The 20,171-nt window shown below is 38.5% G+C and overlaps 1 protein-coding gene across 3 annotated transcripts in view; it reads right to left on the reverse strand.

The window, feature by feature from the left end:
* The window catches only part of INO80 (INO80 complex ATPase subunit), a 129,834-nt gene that overhangs the window by 77,488 nt on the left and 32,175 nt on the right, over nt 1-20,171 (reverse strand). For all 3 annotated transcript variants that reach the window (XM_047736087.1, XM_047736086.1, XM_047736085.1), the window contains exons 6-14: nt 19,871-19,991; nt 18,565-18,779; nt 11,545-11,598; nt 10,394-10,597; nt 7,957-8,152; nt 6,826-6,893; nt 5,097-5,306; nt 4,536-4,616; nt 3,622-3,717 (exon numbers count right to left, since the gene is read on the reverse strand). In XM_047736087.1, the coding sequence (XP_047592043.1) occupies nt 3,622-3,717; nt 4,536-4,616; nt 5,097-5,306; nt 6,826-6,893; nt 7,957-8,152; nt 10,394-10,597; nt 11,545-11,598; nt 18,565-18,779; nt 19,871-19,991 (1,245 nt within the window). The remainder of the gene's footprint in view (nt 1-3,621; nt 3,718-4,535; nt 4,617-5,096; nt 5,307-6,825; nt 6,894-7,956; nt 8,153-10,393; nt 10,598-11,544; nt 11,599-18,564; nt 18,780-19,870; nt 19,992-20,171) is intronic.

Here is a 20,171-nt window from a genome sequence, read left to right on the forward strand (position 1 = left end):
GTCATACTAGAATTATAAAACAAATGTTACTCAGATATCTGCCAAATAAAATGAACTTTCAGATGTTATCACAGACCTAAATATCTTTTGAATGCAAACTAAACTTACTATATAAATCTGAGCAGAGTCTACATTTAACCATGCTCTGCAGAGAAGCAAACACATTTCTGACAATCTAAAGGAGTAATGGCAATAGAAACAATGAATCAATAGAGCAGAAGTCATCAAACCTTTTCAGTAAACAGGCAAATGATAACCATTTTCAGCTTTACAGGCAATATGATCTCTGTCACAACTACTCAACTCTGCTGTTGTAGCAAGAACGCAAGCACAAATAACAAACAGGAGAGCGTGGTTGTGTTTCAATATATAGGTATTTAAATTTCATATACCATTTGTTATGAAATATTATTCTTTTTATTTTTATTTATTTATTTATTTATTTTTTTAAGATTTTATTTATTTATTTGACAGAGATCACAAGTAGGCAGAGAGGCAGGCAGAGAGAGAGGAAGGGAAGCAGGCCCCCTGCTGAGCAGAGAGCCCGATGCAGAACTCGATCCCAGGACCCTGAGATCATGACCTGAGCCGAAGGCAGCGGCTTAACCCACTGAGCCACCCAGGCACCCTATTATTCTTTTTAAATCAACAGTTTAAAAACACGAAAACTATATTTAGCTTGCAAGCTAGACAAAAAAACAGGTGGCAGATTCCTCAATAAGTTAAATACAGAATGACTTAGCAATTCCACTGTAAAGTATACATGAAACATGAAAACAGGACACAGGACAGGTGTTCAAATGATAACCTGTACATGAATGTTCGTAACAGTACTATTAACAAGAGCCAAAAGGTGGAAACAACCCAAATACCCCTGAGAGATAAATGGATAAACAAAATATAGAATGTCTAGTTAATGAAAATATTGTCATAAAAAGAAATAATATGTTGATACACATGCTGCAACATGAAAATATTATACTATATGAAAAGAAGCCAGATTTAAAAGGCAACCTATTATACAATTCCAGTTAGATGAAATACCCAGAATAAGCAAATCCAGAGAAGCAGACTTGTGGTAGCCAGGGGCTAGAGGGAAAGGGGGATGGGGAGTGACTGCTTAATGGGGAAGAGGTTTCTGTTTAGGATGATGAAAAATTCTACAACCAGAAAGTATTGATCATTGCACCACACTGTAAATGTTGTTAATACTAGTAAACTTTAAACATTCCATGTATGTCTATGGGTTGTTTTGTTTCTTTTAGTTTTTTGTTTTCAAGTAATCTCTGCACCCAAAGTGGGACTCAAACTCATGACCCTGAAAACTAGTTGGATGCTCTACTGACTGAGCCGTCCAGGTGCCCTCCCTCTGTATGTGTATTTTATCACAATAAAAAAACAAAACAAAACAACTAGGACAAATGAAAGTGGCAACTGGAATAGGACCACATCCTATTCCATGGCCATATTTTACTGACCCCTAGAATATCCAAAGGAAGATCAACATGCAAATGAGCACTCAGTTCCAGGCACAGGTACAAAATCAAAGGAGAGGTATCAACGACTCAAGCAGTAATGCACTGCCATCTAATGGTCAGTGCAGTTAATACTGAAAACACAACTTGTTTGCGGGAAATTTTTAAGACTTAATTTTTCAACTTCCTGATTGTTTAACATATGCTGGAAAAGAAAACAATGAATGAATGAATGAATGAAATGAATAAATGCAGAAAAAATATGGCAGCTCCATATACCAAATGGCAAACTCTAGAGAAAATACTCAACAAATTGCCTTAGAATCTCATCTTAAAAATTTAAAAATAAGTCAGCACAGTTAAAAGCTATATACCTAATGTGCCTTGTAAACAGTTTTTAAATCTACAATTCAGCCACAAAGATGGGGCCATAGCCACAAAGGTATCCCAAAGTGGAATATCTCAGATGTGTCCTTATTCCTTAAAAAACATAAGTGAGAAAACATCTGACTCCCCACCTCCACCCTATCCTGTGCCCTTTAAACTCCATGGAACCCATATATTAAGGAGACCCCAAATCAGGGAGACCCTAATAGTAACTCTTGATAAAGAATCTCCATAAAATCTTCCTCACCGCGCAGCTTCATCATCACTTTAGGGACAGAACTCATATGTAACTGATTTTACCATTTTTACTTGCAAGCAACATAATAAATCATACCCATTCTTTCTTATATCTCAATAACTTTCCACAATTAAACCCTGTTTAATAAATCTTTTCCACATCTTAACCAACTTAGTGCAACATACTTCCCTTCTGACCTCAATCTCACTTCTTTTCCTCTGAATTAGTTAAAATTAACTTTATTATCTTCCTTAGACATTATAATCTCGACTAGGACTAAAGATCTGACTTTAGAGTATCAAGAAAACGAATTATTTATGAATATATGGGGGGGAAGGCAATGCCGTAATTTACAGGATATGTGCCCTGATGATATGATTTGCCAAAATATCTGTTAAACCAATAAGGTGGATAATATTTTCTACTATGGCAGTTTGACCAAGAGTATCAATCCATGGGGCTAATGCAGCAAATCATTCAAACTGGACTTTGGCTTTCTCACTTATGAAACAAAAGGATGTAATATGCTTATTGTTACTGTCAGTAACTTTTTTTTTTTAAGATTTTATTTATTTATTTGACAGACGAGAGATCACAAGCAGGCAGAGAGGCAGGCAGAGAGAGAGGAGGAAGCAGGCTCCCTGCTGAGCAGACAGCCCAATGTGGGGCTCGGTCCCAGGACCCTGGAATCATGACCTGAGCTGAAGGCAGAGGCTTTAGCCCACTGAGCCACCCAGGCACCCCAACGTGTTTTTGTTTTTTTTTTTTAAGATTTTATTTATTTATTTGACAGAGATCGCAAGTAGGCAGAGAGACAGGTAGAGAGAGAGGGAGGGAAAGCAGACTCCCTGTTAAGCAGAGAGCCTGATGCAGGGCTCGATCCCAGGATCCTGAGATCATGACCTGAGCCAAAGGCAAAGGCTTATTAACCCACTGAGCCACCCAGGTGCCCCAGTAAAGTTTTTTTTTTAAAGATTCTATGTATTTATTTGAGAGAGAGAGAGAGAACACAAACAGGGGGAGCAGCAGAGGGAGACGGAAAAGGCTCCCCATTAAGTGGGGAGCCTGACGCGGGGCTCAATCCCAGGACCCCAGGATCATGACCTGAGGTGAAGGCAGATACTTAGCCAACTAAGCCAGCCAGGCACCCCAGTAACTTTTTTTTTTTAAGGTATTATTTATTTTAGAGAGAGAGCACGCATATGCACGAGAGAGACAGAGAGAGTGTGAGTGTGTGGAGGGGAGAGGTAAAGGGAGAGGGAGAATCTCAAGCACACTTGTTGCTTAGCATGAAGCCCAGGATCCCATGATTATGACCTGAGCCGAAATCAAGAGCTGGACACCTAACTAACTGACCCATCCCACTCATCAGAAAGTTTTAAAGAGAATGTATCTAAAGTATTTTAGAAAAAATGCAACAAATTAAAAACTCTTAGAGTAATTAAATAAGGCAGCAAAAAAAAAAAAGTCAGAAAGTTTATTTTAAAGAGCAATAGAAATTTTTGTTGGATTGATTTTTACCTTAAATTTAGGAACAAATCTAGTAAACTCCTGGTGCCAATTGTTAAGTGTAGAAGCAGGTGAAATTATTAAGAAAGGTCCCCAGATGTTCTCTCTCTGAAAGACAAAAATTGAGTCAGCTAACTGCAGGAAAACTGGAGATATTTAGTTCAAAATTATAATCAGTGACAAGAGCAGTTTAAGAATGATACACTGTAACAAGAGAAATGGTGCCTAGCTCCCACATCTGCATTCTCAGCAATAATATCCTATGTTAATAATAACACAGGCAAGGAACTGGCTCAGAAAAACTTTGAGAAAAAATACCAAGCAATTACTCCCACCCCCACCACTTATAGGTCCTAATTTCTATCATTCACAATGCACTTATCATACCCTGACTTGTTTGTATTGCTTCCCTTATACGAGACACTCCTACCAATTTTACTATTACTGGAACTTTGCTTTTTTCAAAATGCTTCTACATACATTTTCTCATTTAATTCTCAGAGAATTCCTATAAAGTAGGTATTATCCCAACTCTGCAGAAGTAGAAACTAAACTTCAGAGAATTAAAGCGAAGTCAGAGCAAAACAGACCAGATAAAGTGCCCAAGTTTACATTGTTTATAGTCAATACAGAGTTCAAATGTGAACCTGGGTCTTCTGGTCCAAATAACTACAATTGTCTTTGTCACTATATGAATGGCTCCAGGCAGGGGACAGGGGGCAATATGTCAAACCATACATTCTCAGTAACTATTTTAGTCTTGAAAACCAAAATGCTTCATCACACTGTGTCACCCTATAATGACTTTGAAGGCAAGGAGTTAGGTCCTACTGTCCTCATATGCTACAAAGTGTAGCACAGTGCTTGATAATGGCTGATTCTCACCCCAAAATCTAGAGTGGGGAAGAGAGATTGCATCTACCCACCTCAGCTAGATGGGCCAGGAGGGCAATACTCTGCACTGTTTTACCAAGGCCCATTTCATCTGCAAGAATGCCATTAATGCCCTGGGGGGGAAAAAAACCACAGTCAATATCCTCTCATATTCCATCACACAGAATTCAACCTACTGTCCCAGAGAACTAATCAAATTATCAGACTTAACTTAGACAAAAGTGACTAAAAATACCATTTCAGCACTACTACCCACAGCTGTAATGATTCCTTTTGCCAACTCCATAGCTACAACTAAGAATCATGGTATCTGAGGTGAAGATGCCAAAGCCAGTTATTCAGCTAATTTAATCCAGGCCAAAAAACAATCAGGTTTACCAAGACCTAAGACAAACATGATACAAATATCCTCCCAATAAAATTTCAGGTTAAACATTTAAAGACATCTTTCTGACTCTTGTCAGAGGATAAAACTTTTCAAAGGGATGAAATTTAAAACTTTGTCTTGTGCTCATCTCACAATACACAAAACCAATGACTTTAGGAAAACATGTGAAGAAAGAGAGTGGGTATGTCATAGTTCTAAAATTCACCTGTTCATAGAGATTTGCCAACCAATTCATGCCTTTCAGCTGATAGCCTTTTAATTTGCCATTAAAAATTGTAGGCTGTGGAATATCTTCCCCAGCCCGGATAGATGGGTTTGCCAGGCTGTAACTCTCCCCAAACCCAGTACCAGACTTGTTTGCTGCCCGAAGGGCAGCTGCTCGACTTTCTTTCGCATCTTCATCAAATGACCTTGTCTGGAAAGTAAGAACACATTTGAAGAAACATATGAGGGAAAAAATGAAATTCAAATAAAGTTCATAATGATAATATATCTACTTTGTGATATTTCTGATATTATTTAATATATTATGTATAAAGCACAATATGAGAGGGGCACCTAGATTATTAATTCTTTTTTAAAATTCTTTTAATAGTTATTTATTTATTTATTTATTTGAGAGAGCGAGAGAGAGTGAGTGCGCGCGCGAAGGCCCGCATGAGAGGGGAGAAGGTCAGAGGGAGAAGCAGACTCCCTGTGGAGCTGGGAGCCCGACTCGGGATTCGATCCCGGGACTCCAGGATCACGACCTCAGCTGAAGGCAGTGGCTTTACCAACTGAGCCACCCAGGTGCCCTCTTTTTTAATTCTTAAATAATTCTATAAAAAGTGAAGCGGCTGCCTTCAGCTCAGGTCATGATCTTGGAGTCCTGGGATAGAACCCTACCCTGGGCTCCCTGCTCAGCCAGGAGTCGGCTCCTCCCTCTTCCCCTCCCCTGGCCATGTTTTTTCTCGCTCTCTCTCAAAACAACAACAACAAAACAAAGAAAACCCCACAATATATTAAATATTACTAATATTTTTACTAATTTACTAATATAAATTAATTTAACAATTACATTAAGAATATGCTTTGGATGAGCAGACATATTACATGACCATAAACCATATTATAGGACTACTTGCTCCATCAAGGCATGTGTTAAAATTTGTTTAGCTGGGTTTGGTGCAAAGAAAGTCAAGTTTAAAACTGAGGGTTGATGGGGGGAGGGGAGTTGGGAGAGGCGGGGTGGGGTTATGGATATTGGGGAGGGTATGTGCTATGGTGAGTGCTGTGAAGTGTGTAAACCTGGCGATTCGCAGACCTGTACCCCTGGGGATAAAAATATATGTTTATAAAAAATAAAATTTAAAAGAAATTAAAAAAAAAAAAAAAAAAAGAAAGTCAAGTTTATCCTGACTTGGAAGCTGTTACACGGGGATCCTATGCAGTATATTCTTTACTTTCTTTACTTACTTTAATTTAATCTAACTGCAGTTTCCTTCTGATTTCATGAAATATCACTACTTCAAGAATTAGCCACTTATTACTAAGGTGAAAGAAAGTCCTAACTTAGCAGTATTCTTAGATCAATGATATAGCTCTCTTAATAAGCACCAATGTCATTTATACCACTAAATAACCATGATGTGCTTCACACTACATTACCCATGATTACTCAAGATGACAAAAAAAAAATAGGTAAACTGTCCAAGCTTCAATCAACACACTCCTAAAGCTTAGACAAGTGAATGCTCATTCTCCACCCTTCCTCAATTATTCCTACTGCTCTAAATAGAGACACAGCCTCCACCCAACAACACACTCACATATATACACAACTGCCAATGCTTTTAATTGAAACTATGAATAAGTCTAAAGGAAGACCACCCAAGTGAAAGGTTGTAGGTTATTTCCAGAGCCCCTTACAGTTTCTTTTCATTTTTAAGACTTACCCGAGCTTGATGAATATGATAAGCATTTTCAGCATTCTTCAGGGCCTGGGCTTTGAAATGGTTACTATCTGAAAAGGAAAACTTAGAGATTATCACACGTCATTAACTGATCTCCTTCAAAGATGCAACTCATACCAACATTTTCAATCCCTAACTCCCCCAATTTACTCATCCCTAAGAGTGAGAGAGTAGAAAGGTTCAAATTACATGAAAGAGGTAAGGACTTAGGAGTGATTATGAAGGCAGAGGGCTGCCATGGTCTCCAGTTGCCAAAGCCAGCTCACAGAAACCAACAGGAGACTGAGCTCATCTCCCAATCCTGAGTTTCTTGCACAAAACAAAGAAAAGCAAAACAACAGGGACTCAAAATTGTGACAGATTTTTGCTGGGTGAAACTATTCCCAAAGAAGAAATCCAGACATGTATGAACCCCAAGGTCCTTGCAAGCACACTTATTCTTTTTATTCTGAGCTCAATGTCATCTTGATCACTATTCTCTATGAAATTCCCCTCAAATTTCACCCCAATCCATCCCTCCCCTCCTTGTGGTCACCAAAAGACCACAACTGAGGGGTGACTGGGTGGCTCAGGCAGTTAAGCATCTGTCTTTGGCTCAGGTCATGATCTCAGGGTCCTGGGATTGAGGCCCACATTGGGTTCCCTATTCGTAGGAAGCCTGCTTTTCCCTCTCCTCCCCACTTGTGCTTTCTCTCATTCTCTCTCTCAATAAATAAAATCTTAAAAATACCACAACTGCACAGTCTTTTTCTTATGCTGGACTTGTATCACCAAGAATCTTATTATGTGACAGATAATTTGCTCTGCTGAGACATGTTCACTGAATTCTTCTGGTAAAATACCCTCCATTTCTACTAACAAATCAAAACATATAAAATATTCCCAAACTTATAAGATCATATAAACATACACTTTCCTTTTCAAATTCTTTGATAAAAGTTATTTTGTATGTTTGTTTTATTCATACTTTCCCTACTCCACGCAATAAATTCTCCTTTACTAATCATTACCTACCAATCAGTATAAAACGTACAAGAACTAATCATGTGTATAACCTTAGGTATAAAAAAATGGACGGTACCCACTTCCTCTACTTCCTAATTCAGGACTCACCATAATCCTCCTGTGTGATATTAACTACCACCCCTCCACCAATGTCAATTTGTCTTTGGGTAGAACTGTCTTCCAGTTTCCTTAGGATTTCTTCCTGAATTCCATCATGACCCATGTCTCGTTTGCGACTCATGAAATGGGCATACAACTCTGTCTGGGTGATTAGGAAGTTCAGTTTTCGCTGTTGCCTCTTGGCCTAAAGGAGAAGAAAGTTATTTTCACTAAATAGACTAAAATCATCAATCATATACAAAGGTGATCAACAGAATTCACCAAATCTATATATAGTTTACATATAATTCTTTTACAAATTCTTTACCTTTAGAAAGGTAGTTAACTGCTAGTGCACAATTTTATTGAAATCAAATTAATGATACTAAAAGCAAAGGACAACCTTTAGTTATATCTAACAATAACATGGGCTTTGCTCTCATTTACAATATGAAGTCTTTTCTTCATTAGGCTTCTGTCTAAAATGCTTATTTCTTTACTGTATTACTTTCCTAGAGTGGCACTGAGACACCAACTAAACTCAACCAATGCATTTTTACCCCACAACCTGGATGTAGATACATGTGTACAGTTTTAATATCTTAAAAAATGTAAACATGTGAAAAAATCTTCATCACTCAAAGTCAAAATAAGTGACTAGGAGCTATGAATTTTTCGGGAAGTCAATGCAGGAGAAGTCAATCAAAGGAAGAAAACGCTCTGAAAACAGCATACAGTTTTTCTGTGATAATATGAATATAGATCAAACACACACACACACACACACACAGTCACTGCTTTACATTAACTATTTTTAATAAAATTCATACGAGGTATAGCGGATTTATCCTTGATCCAATACCTCCCCCAAAATGAAAAACAAAAACATAACAAGGGAAGTTCACCAAGAAAGGAGACCAGTCCTAAAGTATGCTACATAAAACTATGCTCTCTCTTTAAGATTTTACAGTACTTGAGCCAGATTCAAACGAGTAGGAAATCTGAAAGACAGTTTAACAGAAAACGGAGTTATTTTCATAGTGGATACAGGTGTTTATGTTTAGTGTGTTAGCAAAGCTAACATTCTATCAAGGAAACCTCTCTAAATTAAAACAAGCATTATCTCCTTTAACCTTAAAAAAATCAACTACTACGCATTCAAATCAACACGGTGAACTAAAAGAAAAATTGGGGCGCCTGGGTGGCTCAGTGGGTTAAGCCGCTGCCTTCGGCTCAGGTCATGATCTCGGGGTCCTGGGATCGAGTCCCGCATCGGGCTCTCTGCTCAGCAGGGAGCCTGCTTCCCTCTCTCTCTCTCTCTCTCTCTCTGCCTGCCTTTCTGTCTACTTGTGATCTCTCTCTGTCAAATAAATAAATAAAATCTTAAAAAAATAATAAAAAATAAAAAAAAATAAAAAAAATAAAAGAAAAATAAAGTTTTATCACAAAGAGCTTTATTTCAACACGCTGGAGAAAGACATGAAGGAAACTCATCGGTTAACTATCAACAAAACTGAAAGAATGTCTCACAAACCTAGACTAGAAGTCTGGCTGCTTGTAAAACTTCAGGATCTGTGACTAACTCTCAAATGCCTCTAAATTCAGTAAGTATTCCGGATAGCATCAAATGTTTCCTAACACACTGTTTGTCTTGCATGCGAAGATAAATGTTACCCGGGGGAAATAAGTGAACTGAGCAAAATCCATATTGGTCCTCAAAGGCATGATAAAGGACAGAAGATGAAGAGCTCAGCAATGGCCACACCTCTGCTCTGACAGGAGTACTACGCATACCTGAAAGAAAACATTAACCAATCCCCTGATTCCCTTCCTCTAGACCTCAACTTTCCTTCTACACATCCCAACTGGTTTGCCCACGGAAACACAATGATTTTTGTTTTCCTACTCTCTCCTCTTGCCTCCCTGAACGATCTAACCACCTATATCAGCTGACATCAAGCTTAGAGGAGTACTGGCTGAAAGTTAAACCAGTGAAACAGGTGGGGGATGGGTCTCAAAACTGGACTAGTTGTCTACTGTTCCTATCTGGCCCTAAATTTGGTAGCCAGCCCTGCTCTTCCAACAAGGAAGAAACTGCAGCCAGTACCTGGAATCAAGCCAAGATAAGCTATAAGCGGTTTTCTTTTTCTTTTGTTTGTCCCTTCTTTTCCTTTTTTTGGTCCTCCAGAAATATACAGAGGAATAAGGCTACAAAGAACAGAAAAACATGGCATAGAAAAAGAGAGGTGAAGGCCAGAAAGAGGGCCTTACCGAAAGGATAAAAACAGAATCGGTTTATCAAACTAAAGTTACTATCCTCAAAATTATGTCTTAAAATGTTTTTTTCAATGATCTCATTGATTAACTTTTAATTTATGTGGTACATACCAACCTCTCAATATGGCTGCAGCAATCAGGGTTTCAAAATTTTATACTACTATCATACCTCCCGCATTTCCTCATCCAACTTCCGCTGCTCCAGGGCCTCCTTCTCTGCACGCTTGCGGTGTTCCTTCTCTACCTTCTCATACTTCTTCCAGTACAGAAGCATCTCCTTGGTGAGGCGGCGGGCACGAGGCAAGGTCTCCTTACAGTTCTTCTGGGCCTGCAAGGCAGCTCGACGTACCTCCTTCATACACTGGTGGGCAAGCTGCAGATGACAACAACATTCTCACAAAGGAGAAGACCCAAAACTAGGAGCAGCTCTCCCTGAGCTCTAATTCCTCAGTCTTGTCAGTGCACACAATCTTCCAATGGCCACATCTCTTTCTCCCCCAGAATGATTAATGTTCCCATATGGTACTGTGACCCAAACCCTGGGGTAATACATGGTATGAGAAATCTATACACACAGTGCCTTAGAAGATGGGGAAAAAAACAATGATCTGAGATGTGCTGGGGAAATTATAAAGTATTACCACACATATTAAGAGTAATAGCTACTAACGCCTATTATATGCTAGGCTCCACTCTAAGCCTAACATATATTAAACTAATTTATTCTTCACAAAAACTCTATGAAGTTGGTAGTAACGATATACGCATTTTACAGGTAAGTAAACCGATGATGAGTGACCAGCACAGGAAACAGAATAACATTACCTCATCTGATCTCACAGCTTTCAAAGGAGTTGTGCTACTTCCCTCTAAAGGAAGGTATTGATATTAACATCATCATTTCTTTTTTTTTAAAGTTATTTTATTTTATTTTTTAAAAGATTTTATTTTATTTTATTTTTTATAAACATATATTTTTATCCCCAGGGGTACAGGTCTGTGAATCGCCAGGTTTACACACTTCACAGCACTCACCATAGCACATACCCTCCCCAACATCATCATTTCTTAAAGAGACTGAGCACAGGAAGCTTCCATGATCTCCCTAAGGAATCAGAGCAGGCTATGGTCTCATCCAAAAAGGTTTAAATACCGGAAATGTGAGGAAGAGCAATTGTATTTTTAAAATAAATTAAGAACATTTAGAAATTCTCTTAGGTACTCCCAGATTCATTATCAATAGGTCACAAGACACAAGAGCAGCAAACATAAATATGTTCCAGCATAACATAAAATGGGAAACACAAAACTATAATTTACCTTTCGGCTATTGGTGAGAAACAGGTTACGAGCTGAAGCTTTCTGCTTGTTGGCCTAAAATATTTAAAGACAATTATTTCATTTAGGAGTCCTTTTGAAATAAGATTATGTAGACTGACACTGTCTTTTATTCAACTACTCAAGGGTTAAAAAAAATAAAGTCATCCTAATGCAGTAACTCAGAACCACACACAAAACTACTAATGCAGTATTAAGAATACTGCCTGGGGCTGCCTTAAATAGAGTCTTCTGCATCCTCTGAAAGAATTTAAGTTATACTTAAGGCTTGAAGTGGACTAGGAAAATATAACAACATACCCAACATACACCATCCTGACTAAAACACACTGCTTTCCAGAGCCAATCTGCAAAGAAGCTGAGACAGTAGCCATTCACACACAGAAACTGCTAGGAGAGAGGTAAACTAGCTTCCCAGTTTGTGATTCTATCCTCCAATCAAGACAAACCTACTGCTACCACTAATTTCTCCCAACACTTAAGCTTCATCTTCTCAAAAAAAAAAAAAAATTCCAAGGCAGACCTAACACAAGATGACTCAGAAGCCAATAAGCCAGTCACCAACTGCTTATTTTGTCTTCCAATTCAGTTAAAACAAAAACCTCAGTAAAGAAACCTGATTTCCTAAGATGATCCACTTGACATGGGAGAAGACACAGCATAGGCACAGCTGGGTGACTCTCTGTTAAAGCACTCTGCCCCTAATTCTGAACAAACAGTGGGTTTGAAGTTACAGACAGCCCAAATGCCATTTCTATAAAATTCCCACTTCAGACTGTCTGCTTAGGAGAATTTTTAGTACTTTTATCAAAAACTTTCTTTTACTGATGCTTAAGCAGCTACTGCCATGTTAAAGACAAAAATCTCAAATATTTCTGTTCAATTCCTGATCAGAACTGCATCATTTAAAAAAATATGTTTTTATTTATTTTTTAAAGTAATCTCTATACCCAATGTGAGGCTTAAACTCACGATCCTGAGATTGAGAGTCATGTGCTCTATGCACTGAGCCAGCCAGGAGACCCAGAAAATCATCATTTTGAAGCCTCTTCACCAGATAAAAGAGGGTTTTCCCATAACTCCTCCCATCAAGAATGTTCCTGTCTATAGTTTCTCTCCAAAAATACTAACTGGTTTGGGAAGAAAGGCAGTCATTGTACAGTAGGGAAGCACCAACACTCAAAGGGATCAAAACTAATATCATACTGGAAACGATGTGTCATGTGCCTCCTAGTGCAGCATACCCAAGACACACCACTCCGTTGGTAATCCTGCCCAAAACGCATAACGCAAATCTAATAATGAGGAATCTCATGAACCCAAATCCCAAAACACTATACATAGTAACAGGGGTATGCTACTCAAAAATAAATGTCATGAAAGAACACTGTGTCAGATTTAAAAGAGATTAAAGAGATGTGACAAATAAATGAAACACGGAGTCCTAGATTGGATCCTGGATTGAATCAAGAAAAAAATGTCCTATAAAGGACATTACAGAGACAACTGATGAGATATCTGAATATGGTCTGTGGACCTGATAACAATTTTTGTAACTGCACTGTTGTTCTGTATGAAAGAATGTCCTTTTTCTTAAGAAATACATATTGAACTATTACAAAGAAGTTCAGTACAAAGTGTCAAACTGACCCTCAAAATGGGGGAGAAAAAAAGTATTCATTTATATAACAAAAATTTGAAAAACCAAAGGAGGGGTGCCTGGGTGGCTCAGTGGGTTAAAGCCTCTGCCTTCGGCTCAGGACATGATCTCAGGGTCCTGGGATTGAGCCCCGTGTTGGGCTCTCTGCTCAGCAGGGAGCCTGCTTCCCCCCCCCCTCTGCCTGCCTCTCTGCCTACTTATGATCTCAATCTCTCTGTCAAATAAATAAATAAAATCTTAAAAAAAAAAAAAGGAAACAAAGCAAACAATTGCTAAATATGAGTGAAAGTTAAATGGCAGTTCCTTGCATTATTCTTGCCATATAATCTTAAAACTGTTTTGAACTAATTTTAGACTTACAGAAAAGTTGCAAAAAATAATAGTTTCCTTACATCCCTCCTGCTGCTTTCCCTAGTTTTAGCATCTTATGTAACTAGAAAACAATTACTAAGAAAGGAAAATAAAACTGGTAAAATATTAATTAAATTACACGTCTTATTTGAACGTCAACAATTTTCCACTAAAATCCTCTTCCTGTTTCAGCATCCTGTAACAGGATCCCATGTATTTAGTTGCTTTTCTCCTTAGTCTCTTCCTGTATGTTACATTTCTTAAATCTTTCTCTTACCTCCTCAATACTTTTGAAAGGCACCCATCAGTTACTCTATAGAATGTGCCAAAATTTGTGGTTTTCTCGTATTTTCTCATGATTGGAATGATATTATGCATTCTGGCAAGAATACCACCGAAATGATGTGTCCTCATGCATCACATCAAATTCACAAGGTCAAAATTTATACTACTAGTGACTACTTATTTTTTTTTTTTTTTTTTTTTTTAAAGATTTTATTTATTTATTTGACAGAGAGAGATCACAAGCAGGCAGAGAGGCAGGCAGAGAGAGAGGAAGGGAAGCAGGCTCCCTGCTGAGCAGAGAGCCCGACGCGGGACTCGATCCCAGGACCCTGAGATCATGACCTGAGCCGAAGGCAGCGGCTTAACCCACTGAGCCACCCAGGCGCCCTACTAGTGACTACTTAGATCATTTGGGCAAGGTAGATTCTGCCAATTTTCACAATAGCTACTATCTTTCTTTTTGTGCTTATATGTATGCTGAGTAGATGCTTTTGGTCTGTGCAAATTGTGTCTCCTTTAACCTTCATCCTCTAATTTCAGTCTTCATCAATGGATCCAGTCTGCAACAATTGTCACTGTGGTATTTGTGTAATGAGGGTTCTCTACTTCCTTCTGCGCTCATTAACTGGAATTCTACTGCAAGGAAGAGCTATTCCTTCTACATTACTTATTTGCTTATTTATTTAAAAGAATATGGACTCAAAGGTATTTCTTTTAATCTATATGTTAAAATTCAGTATTATCTTTTCTTTTCCTTTTTTAAAGTAAGCTCCATGCCCAGCATGGAGCCCAATCCAGGACTTGAACTCAAAACCCCAGAATGAGACCTTATCTGAAATCAAGAGTGGATGCTTAACCAACTAAGCCACCCAGGCACCCCGGTATTATTATTACCAAGTTTGGTGTTCAGTTATTCTAACTTTGACCATGAGGAACTCCTTTAGGTTGCTCTTGCGTTCTTTTGACAATCCCCCACACTCATCTTTCTTCAAGCACTTCCTTACTTTCTGACACTCCAAGAAGTTTAAGGCTCATCTTACATTTTCCCTGCAAAGTTCTGGAATAAAATACTTCTCCAAGGAGCTCTGGTTCCTTTTTATTAGAGAATAAAGGTGTTTGGAAATCAAGACCTGGGCACAAGATACCCTTTGTTACCAGGGTGTCACAGTTTCTAGGCACTCCCAGCAAACAGAGAGAAAATAAATACATATGCATACTAACCTATGCATACACATACAACTACATTTCTGTACATATCTATCTGTATACATATCACAACCCATGAATTTCAAAGGCTTCACGTTAGCGTTTCCAACAGTATGACAAACTGGCTGCCAACTACGACATATTTGTTCAATTCTAGTATGCATTTAAAGTAGTTCCAAAATTACTCATCCACTCCTCTCCTAAGAAACACTTACTATATCAATTGTAGTATTCATGTATAGTTCTTTTGGTCTTCAGCCTTACATATCCAACCAAAATACTGACTTCCTCAGTTACTTCTATGAGCCCTTTTCTTTCCCCACTCCCTGAAACTTGATTCTATTATTCATTTCTTTTTTTTTTTTTAAGATTTTATTTATTTATTTGACAGAGAGAGATCACAAGTAGATGGAGAGGCAGGCAGAGAGAGAGAGAGAGGGAAGCAGGATCTCTGCCGAGCAGAGAACCCGATGCGGGACTCGATCCCAGGACCCTGAGATCACGACCCGAGCCGAAGGCAGCGGCCTAACCCACTGAGCCACGCAGGCGCCCCCTATTATTCATTTCTAATGCAGGTAAGCATTTGTTTCTGTCTTTATTATACTTTGTCCACATAGCCCTTCAATCTCATTCTTCACCCACATCCTGGTTGGTTTTAACGATTTTATTATAGGGGCATGTAAGGGACATACGAAACATCCACTAGGATCCTGAAAATCCTACATATAAAAACATGTACTTGAAGACCCCCCCCTTTATCCCTGCTAACCTGTCCATTCCCCTCTTTCGTTCTACATTTTCCCCACCTGCTCCCTATAAGAAATCAACTTTGGTTTCTGGTTTATCCTTCTTGAATTTCTTTTGCATGAATGAGGATTTGTGTATTTTCTTATATTCTTATTTTGCTTATGTGAAAGGTAAATACTATAGATACCTGTTTTTGTTTGCTTTTCTCACTTAACAGCACATCCTAGAAATTACTCCGTATCATCTCAGAAACATCCTCATTATTTCTTTTTTAACTATAATAACCCACTATGTAGATCTATCACTTTTGAGCCTTTTTTCTTTCATGGAGCATGTTTTTGAAATGCATCCATGTCATGTAGATCTTGTACCTGTCTTGTATGGGAACATTGCAAATCATTATAACATGGGACCTTGTGTCTGGCTTATTTCTCTAAGTTCTTTGCGGAGATGAAGAACCAAGAGAATTACCAGTGAAGCTTGTGGAAAGAAGTTAAGGATCCATAATGGGACAAAGGGAGTAGATGTTAGGATCTTGGCAGCAGCCAAAATGGGACTATTTTGTGGCCAACGGAATGGTGTGGGAGAGCCTTAAAACTGAAGCATAGCTGAGTTGGAAGGAATGTATCCGATGACCTGTATGAAGCAGGGAAGCAGGGTAGGCACCATCAAGGGATGCTGGAGGGGTATCCATGTTTCTTAGAAGAGCTGGTCTTGACTTCTACCCCAGCTAATTGCTGTTTTGTTTTCTTGAGTTTTGCTCTATGGTTCTTGAACCAATCCTACAGTCCTGTGGGATGTATCTCCAGTTTTGAGGCCATTTCTTTCTAAAGGCTGGGAGCAGGGTACAGGTTCTTATTGAACAAGAACTCTAAATCTGCCAACTGTTTCTCAGTGAAAATTATTTGTTTCCTTTGTGAATGCTTCTGGTGATTTCCTTTAAACCTGCATTTGCTGCTGTAGGCTCAGAAGTTCCAAGTGCGGCTGGTGATAACTAAAATCCCTCTCTCACAAAGTTACTTTAGGAAGGTCTCCAGCACCTGACATCCTGAGATCTAGCTGGGTTCCCATGCTCTGGTCCTGTGTCAAAAGTGTCCCTTAATTTCTTAAGAGTTTATTAATTAGGGGCGCCTGGGTGGCTCAGTGGGTTAAAGCCTCTGCCTTCGGCTCAGGTCATGATCCCAGGGTCCTGGGATCGAGGAGAAAAAAAAAAAAAAAAAAAAAGAGTTTATTAATTAGAGATAACAGCCCTTTGACTGTGATGTATAATGTAAATAATTTTTCCCACTTTGTCAGTTGTCTTTTGTCATGAAAAAATTTATTTGTATTTAGTCTAATTTACCAATTTTTTTTCATTGCCTCTGAGTTACACATAGAAACTTTTCCTATGCCGAGGTTAAACAGCAATGTAATAGCTTTCTTCTAGTCTTTGTATGGTTTCATTTTTTACATTTAAGCCCAAATACATTTGGAATATATGTGTGAGAAACATCTAATGTTATCTTTTCCCAAATGGCTATCTAGTTGTTCCAACGTGATTTATTAAAAAGTGCATTAGTCTACTCTACTGTTCTATTTGCCTATTCATGTGGCAGTACTATGTTGTTTTAATTATAGAGGTTTATAGTATATATTTGATGGTGCTTTTTCAGTGTTTCTCCAGCAATTCTTTTTTTATGGTTTTTTCTTTCTTCATCTTCTTTTTTTAAAGATTTTATTTATTTATTTATTTGACACAGAGAGATCACAAGTAGACAGAGAGAGAGGAGGAAGCAGGCTCCCTGCTGAGCAGAGAGCCCGATGCAGGGCTGGATCCTAGGACCCTGAGATCATGACCTGAGCCCAAGGCAGAGGCTTAACCCACTGAGCCACCCAGATGCCCCCATCTTTTTATTAACATATAATGTATTATTTGCTTCAGGGGTACAGGTCTGTGAATCATCAGTCTTACACAACTCGCAGTCCTCACCACAGCACATACCCTCCCCAATGTCCATCAAGGCATCCCATCCCACCCAACCTCCTCCACTCCAGCAACCCTCAGTTTGTTTCCTGAGATTAAGAGTCTCTTATTGTCTCCCTCTCTTCTCCAGCAATTCTTACACACAGACTTTTCTGAGGTTAGTATCAACTTTTCTAAATTCAGAAAATATCCTCTTCATTTTTCTATTAGGATTGCACACAATTTATAAGGCAATTAAGTAAAATGCAAACAACTGGTGAGTAACTGAGTAAAGTTACTTGCACATTTCCTGAAACTTTCAAATTTGAAATTGTATCAAAATAAAATGTTATCAAACCCAAACAAATTAAAAGAGCAAAAAGAATGCTTATACATCTTTCTCTTGCATCATTTACATTTTTTTCCAATGCCTGTGGTTATTCAGTAATATCCAAATATTTACAGATTCTCTAAGAAACATAAGTCTACCATTTCATTTTAATTTCCTCTATTACTACCTATCAATTTGCTGTCAAATCTCTACTACTCTAAGTAAAAAAACTGCTTCCCTTTCTCAAAGAGATTTCCCTCCATTTTTTGGTAACGAACATCATACAATAACTGTCTCGTGAATTCTGACCAAAATCTAGAATAATGGTTGATTGCCAAGGGTACTCTTCAACACGATCTTAATTCAAAAGATCAGTTTCTTTTCTGAACACTGTGAAGGTATCTAGCTCTCACAGCTCCTCTTTAGAGGGCAGGGAGACAAAATATTCTTCCATCTCCTATGCTGGAGGCACCCACGTACCTTTGGTAGTTCCTTTTTCACAATGCTGAGCCATACTTTCCTGCGACGAGCATTAAGCTGCTCAATGGATAAGTGCTTCTTCTTGGTGCCAGGAGGTGGTGCATCATGAGAGAACTTGGCAAAGACTTTGGTCTGGTGGTGGTGGCAACGAGGAGATTCTTCAGAGGAAAGTTCTTCATCCCTTCGCCTTTTTTTCTTTACTTTTTTCAACTTAGCTGCAAAGGAAACAGACACCGAGAAACAGGCACTGCATTTCTGCCCTTCCACAGAGGACAGCCACAAACAACCTCATCACTTTAAGACAGTTCAAGGTTCTTTCCTCATTCCACTTGAGGCTGGCAATGTTTATCTATCAATTCAGGCCCATGAATATTCCAAGAGGAAGATCTCGCTACCTTGGGAAAACACTGGATACTCCCTATGTTGACATGAAAGAAAAACACAGAATAAAATCTAAAAACTGAATTTCTGTTGAACGCAACAACAGGAAAGGAGATTTCAAAGTACCATGAGCTCAAGTAATGGCCAAGAGGAAGGAAACATTTCTACTTGGCGGCAATGTAAGGTGATTAAAGAGAAATAACAAAGAAAGAAAACAATGTGCTGATAGGACATTACAACCTGTGAAGAGAAAATCATACACGGAATAAAAAACTAATTTGGGGGTGAGAGTGTGGAGGATAAGAAAATAGAGATAAACTAGCGGATGTGGGAGAAATGGAAGAAGGCTGAAAAGAATTTCTGAGTAGAGTTCATACCTTCAGGGGCAAAAATCTGCCTTATACAGATAGTTTAAAACTTTCCCTTCCTACCTCCTTCCTGATTTACAGATGCTTAAAGCTCAGTAAGGGAGGAAAACACACTTCCTGGCAAAAATGCAAACAAACACTGCACAAGATTATCAAGAGGTGATCTATTTAAAAGTTCCACATATGGTAACAATTATGACTTATTCCTAACACTTCAGGTTGCTCTTCATACTTCCCTGTGTGTAATCAACTTCTTCCCCTCCCAGAACAGTTTCAATGTTTGGAAGAGTATGTAGAAGAAAAAAGGGATAAACTAACTGGCTTAAACCTCTGGCTAGGAATCCACAGTCCTTATATCTTTTTAATTCTAGAAAAGATTATAAACCAAATATGAAATAAGGTTAACAATGCTTATTACTTAGGGGAAGACTAGGGTTTTCCAGATAAAGCAAGTTTCTACTACATGGATCACATTCAAAGTCCAAATGTACTACCAGGCTACACATAACCCTGATACTAAGAATGAGTTAATATGGAAGGCAGGGCAGTATGCTCACCTTTAAGTTTCTTTTCCTCCTTGAATTTCTTTTTTTTGGGTCCAAGTAGGTGCCGTTGTTGCTCATAGAAAGGGTCATATGTGGACAGCAGGCCTGCACTGTAGTATTGGTATTGCTGCAACTGAAGCAAAGACAGGGAGGCTTATGGGGTGGGTCTGAGTTCTAAGCCAGCCTTCACATCATCTTCACTACAAAAACTTGAGCTGGAGAAAAACCAGAGCTCCTAAATATGATGTTCTTCTCACAAAATACCCATAAAGATTTAGTACCTCAAAGTGAACTATTTCCTTACTTCAAAACA

The sequence above is a fragment of the Lutra lutra genome, chromosome 7, assembly GCF_902655055.1.
Source record: "Lutra lutra chromosome 7, mLutLut1.2, whole genome shotgun sequence".
In the NCBI taxonomy this organism is placed as follows: Eukaryota; Metazoa; Chordata; class Mammalia; order Carnivora; family Mustelidae; genus Lutra; species Lutra lutra.